We start from the raw sequence: 12,807 nt of genomic DNA on the forward strand, positions 1-12,807 counted from the left end.
CTAAGTATGTAACTAAAAACAAAATATGAGTTTCGAAAAAGGTTTTAGTTTTAATGAATAAAGAGGTGAGCATTTCTTTATAAACTGCAACGAAAGGTATTGGTCAATAAATTGTTTTTTTTTTTTTTTTTCAAGAAGGGTATCTTTATCATAGAATCTCATAGAATTCGTCTTCTAGAAAACACTATCAGGCTTCGTTATTGGCCCCTAGCTAACTCCTATCATTATTTTCGAAAATTACAAAAGAAAAATAGTTCTAGCTCAATTAATTTTATATATGATTATTAGATTCTGATTCTGAAATAATAAAGCTTCGTTAGAAAATTAATAATGTAGCTTTAGCGTTTGAAAACTTATAACTTGTGTGTAAATGTTTCGGCATACCAGTTGCAGCAAAATTATAAATCAAAGAATCTTACTTACTAATAAGCCACAAAATATTACTGAGTGGCATTTAAGGAGTAAAATAAATACGTAATTATTGTAATATTTAATAAATGACCCCTCAAAAGAAGTTGAAAAGGACGTCAAATATCCAAACTTTTCAAATTAAATTTCTCGGTCAGTTGTTGTATTGGATTCAGACACTTTGTTTTTCAGATTTTGTAATTAGTACAAAAATTTACCTAGTATAAGATCCGGGAGACAGCATAAAATGTTAAATTTCGGAAATTTTAAAAACTGAATCTTTTATTTAAAAAATGTCAAAACGTGAATATTTGCGTCATTTAAACATTTTTGTAACTGGAAGTACAGGGTGATTATAATTAAAGTTTAAGTTTAAAAACGCTATAAAAAAAGAACCACTGATGAAAATGATGTGAAATTTGAAAGGAATGTTATTGAAGATTGCGGAAAGCGTATGGCAGAAGAAAAAATTTAGTTTCGAAAGTTAGCCACAGATGGCGCTGTAAGCGGCAGAATCACGACGAGAAATGATTCGTAAAACAACGGCTAAGGTGGAAGTTACACATTAAAACGTATTGATAAATTAGAATTGTTGAATTATTTTATTTGCATGACTGTACATATCACATCGAAAGGGACAAATCGGTTTCAAGAGTTTTGCGGCGACGTACCGCATAAGAACCATTCATCAAAGAAGTTCGGAACTGTCGCGAGACTGGCGCAAAACATGTTCAATATGGTGTCCACCATTGTGTGTAACAAGTTGAAAGCGACAAACAGCATGTTCCACAACGGATCGCAGTGTCTCCGGGGTGATGTTCAGAATGTGTCGTGAAATGCGTGCCTTTAATTCCGCTAATTTTCAATTGGAGCACGGAACACAACATCCTTCAGATATCCCCACAGCCAGAAATCACACGGAGTAAGATCAGGCGATCGGGACGGCCAGGCTGTAGGGAAATGACGGCTGATAATTCGAGCTTTCCGAAATGGCGCTTCAGCAGCTGCTTCACGGGATGTGCAATGTGCGGAGGAGCGCCATCTTGCATAAAAATGATTTCATCCACACATCCATGCTGTTGCAGAGCTGGAATCACGTGGTTGCGCAAAAGAGACGCATACCTCTGACCAGTGACGGTTGCGGTAACAGGACCGGAAGCACCCGTCTGCTCGAAAAAATATGGTTGTAGGATGAATGATGCCATAAAGCCGCACCATACCGTGACCTTTTCAGAATGAAGTGGTACGGGGTGCGTTGCCAATGGATTTTCTGTTGCCCGTATTCGACAATTCTGGGTATTCACGTATCGTGTCAGATAAAAATGGGCTTCATCTGTCCACAAAATTTTCCACGGCCATTCATTATCCACTTCCATGCGAGCCAGGAATTCTAACGCAAACGTCTCCCTAGCTGTCAGGTCAGACGGAAGCAACTCCTGCACATAGCCAATTTTGTACGGATAGCATTGCAGGATGTTTCGTACAATTTTCAGCACCGTGCTCATAGGCCTGTCCAATGTTCGGGCAATTCCTCGTGCACTGCACGGTTGCACACCACCGGCCGACTCCTCCTGTAATGCTGGGGCCACTTCTTCAACTACCGTCGAATGCACTCGTTTTCTCCCTCTACCAGACTGCACATCAAACGAACCTGTCGTTTCGAATTTTTGCATCATCATTTTCTTTAGACCTACGACACTCATTGAACCAATGCCTTCTTTTATACCCTTCAGTGTCCTGAATTTTTGCAGAGCTACTCTTGCACAATCATCATTCTTGTAATACAGCTTTACCAGCAGAGCGCGGTCCTGCAGTGAAACACCCATGGCGAACGTCTGAGACGCAAAATGAGGAACAGCCTGGTACCTGACGGCTTTATAACACTGAAATTTAACTAAAATTTTAATTTACGTCTTTTTCTGCTTGCAGCGCCATCTGTTGCTAACTTTTGAAACTAAATTTTTTCTTTTGCCATACGCTTTCCGCCTTCTTCAATAACATTCCTTTCAAATTTGACGTCATTTTCATGAGTGGTTCTTTTTTTATAGCGTTTTGAAACTTAAACTTTAATTATAATCACCCTGTATATGTCTACGACCAGCGGTTGCAAAAATAAAGGCTGAGTAATGACTTTTGTGTACACGTTGCATATTTAAATACAAATTTAATAGTTAATAGACACGACTCGCTTTAGTTGAGACTCCCCGCCCGACCTCCCTTAACTACCCATCCTGATATATCGGCTCGTAAGAAAGTCTTGTTCTGTCTTTCATAAACCCTAATGCATGGACTCTCGACAAGGCAGAAATTCCCATATAGGAGGATTCATAGATTCAGGGGCGGAGGAATGCGGTCAGTTTTTTTTTTATTTACCTGATAAACATTAAATTTTATTTCATGAGTAGGAAAAAAACTATTTTTATTCAAGTGTTGGTAGTTATGAACGTTTTCTGTAGTTTTTTTTGTTTAATTTATGAAACACATTAAAAATTATCTAAATTTAGATAAATGTATATGTATTTTTCGAGTTTTGGAAAGGTTGGGGGCCGCTTCTAGCAATCGTGAAAGTGGTTCATGTAACAAAAAAGGCTGAAAAGTACTACCCTAATATACCCTTTCGCTACGAAAACCATTTGGCATAGCTTTCTTTTCTTCTCTTCCCACAGACTCATTCTAAAGCGAATCGACTATATAAGAAACATATTATCATTTCCTCATGCCTCAAATAAATAGCTATATATATTTTTTCAGGCTTTTTCACGCTGTTGACTGGTTTCCAACTCTGTTAACCGTAGCTGGAGCGCAACCAGGTATAGTTGTTTGCCATCGATCTACTATAATTTTTAATCCAATCTTGACTAATCACGACATTCTTAGAAAATTTAGCACTGCAAAATTTTTCTTTCAGTTTCAGGCATAGATGGCATAGATCAATGGACTGTATTGAGTGAAAACGACACGGCTGTAAGAAATGAAATAATCTACAATATCTATGATTTAGACATACCTAAAGCAGCAATTAGGTAAGAGCTTCGATAAGTATGCTTATTAAAAATGTTCATGTTTACTGTCCACGTATTAAACAGTGAAATCTATTTACAGAATTGGTGATTATAAATTGATACAAGGTTTTCCGGGTAAACCAACTGACTGGATAGCTCCAGCAGATAATTCAGACGCAAAGAGCATATATTGTACCATTAAGGAGAATAGTACTGAAGGTTTGGGGCAGATTTATAGACTTTATAATTTAAAAGGTAAGTTACTTTAATGAAGATTTATACCACATGTATGCATCGAACTGTATTGCAGTGTGGTCAGTGTAGATAAGAAATGCACGTCAGCAATAGGTGTAGTCTATTCTAAAAACTCTTTTAGATAGATCTATGGAAATTACATGAAAGGTCAAACTTTTTATTGTCATTTTTTTCAATAATTGTCATAGATTTATGAGACCAGATTCATCATGTAGGAATCAATCTACCAAGATAATTTGCTGTGCTATTTCGGTTACCATATTTCCAATGTTTTTGTGTAACTGCACAATTCCATCTTCATGTCTCTGCTTTGCAAACGTGCAACAAAAATCAAGGACTAATAATGAAGTGCATTGAAGGAATGATATGAACATTTGTACAGAAACAAAACTCAACGCAACAGAACATGCAATAGAATCAAACTTTACGAATCTAACATCCTAATGTAAACCGAATAGTTGTACTCTAGAATGACTATGCCATATGCCTCATTAAGCAGGCAAGAAATTTCAAGAGAAAAGATGGATCCTATTGTTGAAGACACATTATCCACTAAGTAATAAGCGGAAATTAGAATCAGCATCTGCACAAGTTCAAATATCTAGGAATGATGTAAATAATCTCACGATATAAATAATACAATTTCTCGCGACTATCATGGTGATCGGGAAGGAATACGAATTAAGGAAATTTCGTATAGGAAAAAATATATTGTTTGAATAATTTAATTACTAGTATTTGTTTTTCCATTGGTGGATACTTAGCCGAGTTAGGCTTGGCTACTACTAAGGCCGGCTGGGGTAGCCACTTTATTGTAGAAGCACCTAATTAGGTGGGCCACCGTTGCCTCTTTTTATGAAGGGAGAAACAATTACAGCTGTACTTTCTCCGGGATTCGAATCATCCAAGCCATTTGGTGTCGCAGTAGGCTCTCCTAGCCTCTATACTGTCTGTGTGGTTAGTTATTAATATAAATATTAATATAATATACGGCATTTTATACAGTTTCTTTCCATATTCAGGGAACTTTTCACTCCCATTTTTGAAGAATTCTTTTGGTTTTACCACAAACTATTGACTTATTACATTTTGGGTCTTTTATTTACTGCAGAAGTTTCAACTAATCAGAAAATGTTGCAATGACCTAAGCAGATAACACTTCGAGGAGCAATATATAGATTTTAAAGTCCGAGAGGCAATGTATGGATACTAAAGCCGGATAAGTAAAAATTTTCCATTATTAAACTTTCGTCATGAAACTCTTGCAGAATGTGATTTAGCGTTTTCCTGCTGAATCACATTAGATATATTGATTTAAGATCTTTTGATGCTTAAAACCAGTTTCATATTACATAAGAAAGCATATCTTTGCATTAATGATTTGACTAGTTCCGAACAGTCCAAATATACTTCATTGTCTATGTCTGACCCATATGCAAAGAAAAAGCTTCTTTGTATGCAACAGTAGTTTTTCTGTTAGACTTACCTTCTCTCATTGTACTCCGGTTCTCTCCCGGTTCACTAGCGGCCGACCGGTAAAGTCGCTGGATGCTGGTACTTCGATCCGGGTTCAAATCCGGACGAACGGGCAGGTTGCGTGGGTCCTTTTGTCACCAACTTTGTCACGGGTCACCGACCGTTTCCTATTTATTTCCTTCGCTTTGGCATTTCCAAAACTGCAACCTGAGGAGCAGAAGGCTCCCCAGACCACTATATCTATCAATGCCCTCTCACCAACCCCACTCACCTATGTCAGTGCTTCAGCGATGTGGACACTCACAGACGCTTTATTGCACAACATCGTGTGACTGTACATAAGATGTGTCAGACTATTATCATGATTGCAGCCCCTGGGATACGACATCTGCTAGGTCATATAAGACTTTCTCTCACTCAGCTGTCCCTTTTCCATTTCATTACTTATTTATTTTTTTACTTATGTACATTATATTGCCCTATTTATTTATTGTATTACTTTTATGCTTTATATTTACATGCATTGCAATATGTTTCTTGCACCGTCTGTTCCCAAATCTGTAGCCATTGTACAACCACCTAGCCCCTGTAAGGCCATGTTTCTCACCCAACTCCTTTAATTCTTCGATAAGCGCTGGATAGTGGAGGACAAGGGGCATGCACCTGCTTACCTCTGGTAGACGCCAGGTGCCCCAGTTCTCCGTCACCTGTCACCTGGGTCCTTTTGTAGTTCTCCCCATGTGTAACATGGATACGAGCCATTTTTCCTTAGATAGTCCTTTATGAAGGTCTTTCTTCTCTTCGGCAGGGAGCTCTCGCGTGCTTTCATATTTAAACAAACTAATCCAGACCAGATTGAGGTCCACCAGCGGCCGAGCGATAAAAGTCGCTGAACACTAATAGGTCGACCTGGGTTCGATTCCGGGCGAACGGCACGGCCGTTTTCGCGTTTTTCACCATGTCTAACGTGGATACAATACAGTTTCTCTTAGAAAGTCCCAACGAAGGCATCCTTCCTCTTAGACTGTTGTACATTTCCCCCGGGGTTCGACGTAGAGAACTCTGCGAAGCTACTGGCTAGGATCTGTACCTAGGCAGTCTCGGCCACGGGGGTATAAAATTTATGAACTTGGTGGTTCTGAAGGCTCTGGGAAAGGTCACTCATTGGCCGGCTTCGGAGTCTGGCACGTCCTAGCGCGGCGTGGTACTAGTAGCCGGGGGTTTTCCCCGGGTTCGCTGGGTAATGTCCCACTGTGACGGGCTCGCCCAAGCGACTGGTAGGAGCAACTTGACGACCGGTGCTGCCTGGTGTCTTATCCAGGTGGTGCGCTGCTCCCCTGGAAAGGTAATAGTGGATGTTGAACCTCCACGAGGTGCCCAAAGGTGAAGTGGACCCGTAATGTGATTGAGTTACACGAGGCGGGGGCAGCCCAAATTGTTGTATTGTTGTTAGACTGTTGTACATGGATCAGACTATGATAGATCTCTGACTATCAACAACAGTTCATAAATTTCCACCTCCTTTACTCGAAAACTTCAAGGCTCACCTTTAAGTTTAAAATTTTCTCTTCACAAAACACTAGGTCTTATCGCTGGCTAAGCAGTTAAAGACTGATGAAAACTTGTTGATCGTCCTGAGTTTGAATTCAAGCAAATGGGTTGGCTTTATGACAGATTTTCGTTTGTGATTGTGAAATGTGTAAACCAGCTTCTCGCAAACAGGTCTTCTACGAAAGGCATCCTTACCCTAAGACAGTTAGCCCTCGTGTGACCTGCCAAGTTCAAGTAACCCAACCTCGCAAAGCTCCTTACACACGCTTTGACATTAACATTCTTTCACAAAAATCTGGGTATACTGAAAAAACTTCTAACTGGCTTCTGGAGCGTTCCCACACACGTGAAACTCATAAAGTGTAATATGGAGAATAGACAAATTAGCATCACCTCATTTACCTCTAAATGAAATTAATGAAATATTAATTCAGTGGACTTGTCAATGACAATCTGTAAAAATTTCGATTGCAGAATTATTTTGGTGCACCTCTATGAACTTAAATTTTGGCAAATCCTGCATCACTTTCCGGTCAATCTGAAAGTACGATCTACAGATTAAATCCGAAGGAAAATATCATTTTGCAATGCATTTTACAATGCATTTTACAATTTTAAAAAGTCTTAAATTGAATTTGTTGCGTATTCAAGTTGTTTATTAAAAATATAGAGTAAATAGGACATATTCTTCAACTATCAACTCCTGTCGATAAAAAATCATACCTGTTTTTCTATCGAAAGAGCAGTGTATTATTACTTACTACAGAAAATGGTCTATTTTATTTACCGCAATACCTCTCTCTACCTTTAAAATATTTGAAAGAATTAACATCGAAAGAATTTACCAGCTTCGGCTCTATTTGATTTCTGTTTGATATCATGCTATGGATATAGCCATCCCTCATGCTTTCTTCGAAAACTAATTTTAAAGACCTGTACCGGTAAACACATCAAGACTATATCGGTGTCATTAAAAATGGTCATATTTCAGTACAGCAAAATTGACAGATCACGGTTATGTTGAGATGAGAAATGATTTCATTCATTTGTTTGTTAATATGCTAAATAACATTAAGTTTTAAACAACTTAATGTTAAGATACAATAACACGCCGAACAAGTATTAATTTAGAGGTCAAACAACAAAAATCAGCATTATATTTTCAAATTTTCACAGGACTAGTTTCGAAGCCCTGTGAAAATTTGAAAATATAACGCTGATTTTTGTTGTTTGACTTCTGGGTTAACTTAATGTTATTTTTAAGGCACTCGAGTAGACTCTCATACGAATAACTTTTTTAATTTCTTAAGCTTCTCTCAAATGTAAGTAAATTTTACTATAAAATTTTACTTTTACCTAGATTTACTTTTACATAATCCTGTAATGTACAACAATGCCCAAGTCACAATTTTCTGCAATATAGGGCTTAGGTCTGAAATAATCGCTCTAACTAAATAAACCTTACGCAGAATTATCAGCATTTAAACAATGAAAAAATAGAGAACTTGCGTAGATCCGATAAAAGTGTTTGATTTCAAGATACAAAACATCATCCTCTTTAATTTTACCATTAAACGATCGCTTTTCATTACCAAAGATTAAATTGAGATCAGTGATTTAAAGTGGAACTCGAATCATTAGAAATACATAACAAGTAAGCAGATTTGAAATCGTAATTTGCTAAGAAGTCTAGTAATTTCGATCGATTTAGTCGATCACTAAATACTGGTAGTTCGATTCGGTTTGGACCCTAGGCGAACGACCTGGTTGCACGATTGATTTTTCTCCATACATAAGTGAATATGAGAGTTTCCCTTTGAAAATAAATTTCTTCATCATCTCATTAAATAAATAAGCCTAGGGTGCTTCGCTATATTTATGGAACCTAACCCTGCTAAAAAGATCACAACCCTAATCATTCAACATCAGGTGAGCCGCTAAATAAGAATTAAAATATTTAATATGTTCAATTTAGTCAAGTATTCAGGTCGAGATGAAAATCCTTTCGCAACTGCAGATGTGTGTTTAACCAGTCATCGCAAAGCACTGGAGGGCTATTTACCTGAGCGAAAGATTGCATTTTCGTGAAATTTTTGGAGGGACCAGTTTGTATTTGCTGTATAAGTGGAAGAAACCACGAATGCGACCATGCAGGGAGTCAGCTTGCTGATTATCAAAACCAGGAGTTTTTGCCGCCCGTTTTGCAGGAGGAGCCCGTTTTCGGCGGTCTTCTCCTTCCGGCCACTGGTGGGTCCCGATAGAGATGAAAAATAACACGATAGAATTAGATTATGACAACACAATGAAGGCTCTCTTTTCCGAGGGTTATTTTCTTCCACGTATTTCTATGGGAAACTCGCTCGTATTTGTGTTACACGTGGAGAAATGCATCTGTCAGCCAGCCTCCTACATAGAATTAAACAATTATGAAGGTACGAGGAATTTTACCATTCCGGTGGACAGAAGAATTGTGGTAAAAGCTAATATCTGGCTAAGAACTGAAAGATTAGCTAGCTGGTAGATTTCCATTACACCTAAAAGCTACTTATTAAAACATTTTGTCTGTTAGCAGACGTTAATTTTCATATTCTAATTTATTCTTCCTTAACATTGCCTCTAACACGTTTCATTCTTTCTCAGATGATCCCACAGAACACTACAATTTGGCGCAAAAGCATCCAAAGGTAGTCCACAGGCTTAAAAGACGACTCGACAAATTAAAGACTCGTGCGGTTCCAGCTGATGATCCTTCTTCAGATGAAAAGGGAGAACCGAAATTTTGGAGAGGCAGTTTCAGTTACGGTTGGTGCAAAGCAAAATAACCTCCAGACTGTACTTGCTGTTAACTTAAATGATACGAAAATTTCTTAAATGTACGATTTCTACATGGAGGAAAAGATGAGAATCTGGATGTAAATAAAGATAACGGTAAATAAATTTGACGTACAACGTTTAAGATAGATACGAAAATTCAGGATGTTGGAATTTAAGATGCGATCTATATTATAAATCCAGAAAAAAATCAAATTCCTAGTTTAGATCAATACAGGACAATCCAAAAGTCGATTTAGAGTGTTTACATTTCAAATCAATCTGATGTGCAATATATGTTAAGTGTGACAAAATACTCGATGACTACCAAAGAGGAGAGATGCTTTACTGAACTATAAGGAAGAGCAGTTCGCATTCATATTACATGTGAGGAAAGGCACTAAAACCCCATGCAGCTAGTCCACTCGTTGGGAGCTAAGCCCAGTTTATAGTATCTGTGCCCAACATTATCTTATCGGACACGGAGGACCTGAATTTACTATGTAAAGTAAATGCTGTTAGCATAGAAATGACAAAGCACGCAAGGGCTCTCTGCATAAGAGGAGGGATGAGTTCGTGGAGGACTTCCGAATGCCAAGCGGCTCGTAGTCACGTTACATGTGTGGAAAACCATATTAACGGGGTTACAATAAAATAATTTCATTATGCAAGTACTTTAATAGCAGCTGTATTCAGTACAGAATACTTGTACTTTGGAATCTAAACCAGTCTCTGCTCAAATTATGACTGTCCCGATTCAACATTTGGCTGGAATAACTTAACGTTTTTCCTAACTTGGAAGAAAACAGGATTCGGATTTGTTAAACATTCATGCAATACCTCATGTTGCTTCTATGATACTAACATTTGCTCTCAACTTTTGGACAGAATTAAGCGGTAAGCTATCATTTTCAACATGAATTACCATCAATATCTCAACTAACAGCTTTTGTTTAACACGTTGAGCGCGGCCCCGAATTTGCTGTCCTTTCCGTTCAGGCGGCAGCGAACTAAGCCGCATTTTTGTTTAGAATGTTTCAATACATTTCATTAAAATTAAATTTGATCACATTTCAATGAGACTATATTTTTTAACTTTAAAACTGTCGGTCCCGCAGACCGACGCCAGCCAAACGAAAATTCCAGTGCCGGCCACACGGAAAGTTCACTCACTGCCGGTGCCCAGGGACCGGCGCCGCGCCGAGATCAACGTAGAAGGTAAATGTTAAGATTCTAGGAGACGGCAAGCATTCACAATTCCTTCAAAAATGCCGTTTCCTACTGTATGAAACTTGTTCTTTCAGGCAGAATTAGAGAACTGGCGCATTCAATTTTTATGATGTATTTATGTATTGTAGTTGCGAGAAAGATAAAACGCTTTTATAACTATAAAGTTTTACGAACTTGCGTTGCTGTAAAAATTCACTTAAATGCAGGTTTAAATTTTTGATTTTTAGATCACCCTTTGAATATTTAGAAGATAAATTTATGTGTCAAGCATTATTACGTTTCTTCAGATTACTTAATTTTACTTCAAAGTAACATTTTTATTAAAACGAATGCGAAAAAATTTAGGCCGATGGTATCAAATCATTGGAAGCGTTTGCATACGATATGATGAAAAATCTGTAGCTAAATCTAAGAGGCGTCTGTTGCGAATTAAGAATTTTTCACTTTAATGCTTGAAGTCTATTACACCAGAAAATGAATCCGTTAAATTACTGGCACGGCGTTACCAATTCTCTTCATCTATTAACGAGTTCTCATACTATCAGTAAATAAGAAAAGGTTTCTGTTACGTAGCGATATACTGGCCACTGTAAAATGAAGTTAGAATTTACCCACCACTGCAAAGTTAGCCTTTCATAATCAGTGCCTTTAGTGATTTTGTAGTCAACTATGCAAAATTTATTTTCAACGAAAATAAAACTCAAAAACTTCCCTTGCAACTTAAAATCAAATACACCTTATGTAAATTATTATCCAACACAAAGTTGTTTAAAGGAATCTTACCTTGCAACTACTAGAGTACAAGAGATTGATTTGTACCCATTGACTGCTTATTAATTTGTTGCAATTCAAATAAAAAGAAATCAGTTTTAAAAGTTCACCAAAATTATGTTTTTGTCAAAATACTGCGTTGAATACATAGCATCGATCGTTAAACTGATACGTCGAACTCAAGAGTCGATAATCTGTTTTTAATAGGTGCTGCATAAGTCAACCGCCATTCATTTGATGAGTTTTATTTCCTTGGTAGTAAGCTTAAGATATTCTATTTTGAAATACATAACTATGCGGTCTCAAAACTGCTATTTTGCAAAGATAATGAATATGGTATAGTAAAATGCCAAGAATGCGATTAACCTTTTTATTGTAGAACTTCAGTAAATCCTGAAGTTTTTCATTTCACGTATTGCTTACCTACGCGAGTAAACTCTAAACCTTATTAGAAACAGTTCGTTTTGAATTGCTGTCTGTTATTCAGAAAAAAAAGGAGGACTAAGCAGTTTGCTATTAATTCAGATATTCTTGTGTGTTGTAACTGCGGTATGTTGCAACTGGTGTAGGCAACGTGCTTAGAAACTATTTAAAAATGTTAATGTCATGAAATTTAAGTACACTAGTTTCCTTGTTCAAAGTCGCTGGGAAGCAGCTTTAATTATGGAATTTATATGCACATTTTGGTATTCCCTATTATCAAACTGTCGTGTAACGCAACATCCAATTCTCCAATTCCTGTTTCTATACGGTTTGTTTTTCAATTTCTGTAACGAAAGTCTCTACATTTATCCCAGCTTTCAAATTCTTCCCACTTTGCATTCCAGTCATTAAGAGTGGACCCATATGTACAGGTTGCATCGTCAGTAATATCATTCCACCAGTTATGTAAACTAGGAATAACATTTCCAGCTGACAGTGACTGAATTATTTCCCTGCCTATCTATCATTTTAAAAGTGTTCGCAAGGAACTATTCATTGGGTTCATACAAACTGGAAACCCGTTGTGAAATCGAGGCAAGCTTTTCAGTATAGCAGTTAAAGTACAAAATTAATTCTTTTACGCTTTTTACCAGACAAATCCATATGCCAAGTGTTCGAGTTTTTGAACAAACTGTTTGGGGTTTATTAGTTTTATATACAATCAGTCATGTTGAATGAAATATCCGCTTTCTGTACATTTAAGCTTCCAAATGAAAATGGGCAAAAATCAAGCGATACAATGAAAACCAGTTCCTCGAATGGGAGTATATAATGAAATTAAATAATTTTCGAAAAATCAAGATTACCAAAAACAATTTCA

The 12,807-nt window shown here is 37.3% G+C and overlaps 1 protein-coding gene across 1 annotated transcript in view; it reads left to right on the plus strand.

The window, feature by feature from the left end:
* LOC118182740 (arylsulfatase B-like) overlaps positions 1 to 10,574 on the plus strand; it is a 41,905-nt gene extending 31,331 nt beyond the window's left edge. Inside the window, exons 11-14 of the mRNA XM_085810147.1 lie at positions 3,160 to 3,218; positions 3,317 to 3,431; positions 3,511 to 3,665; positions 9,333 to 10,574. Coding sequence (XP_085666273.1) covers positions 3,160 to 3,218; positions 3,317 to 3,431; positions 3,511 to 3,665; positions 9,333 to 9,514 — 511 coding nt within the window. The 3' untranslated portion in view covers positions 9,515 to 10,574. The remainder of the gene's footprint in view (positions 1 to 3,159; positions 3,219 to 3,316; positions 3,432 to 3,510; positions 3,666 to 9,332) is intronic.
* Positions 10,575 to 12,807: the final 2,233 nt, after the last annotated feature.

The sequence above is a fragment of the Stegodyphus dumicola genome, chromosome X2 (genome assembly GCF_044657685.1).
Source record: "Stegodyphus dumicola isolate Sdum_Otavi_A_Nest chromosome X2, ASM4465768v1".
In the NCBI taxonomy this organism is placed as follows: Eukaryota; Metazoa; Arthropoda; class Arachnida; order Araneae; family Eresidae; genus Stegodyphus; species Stegodyphus dumicola.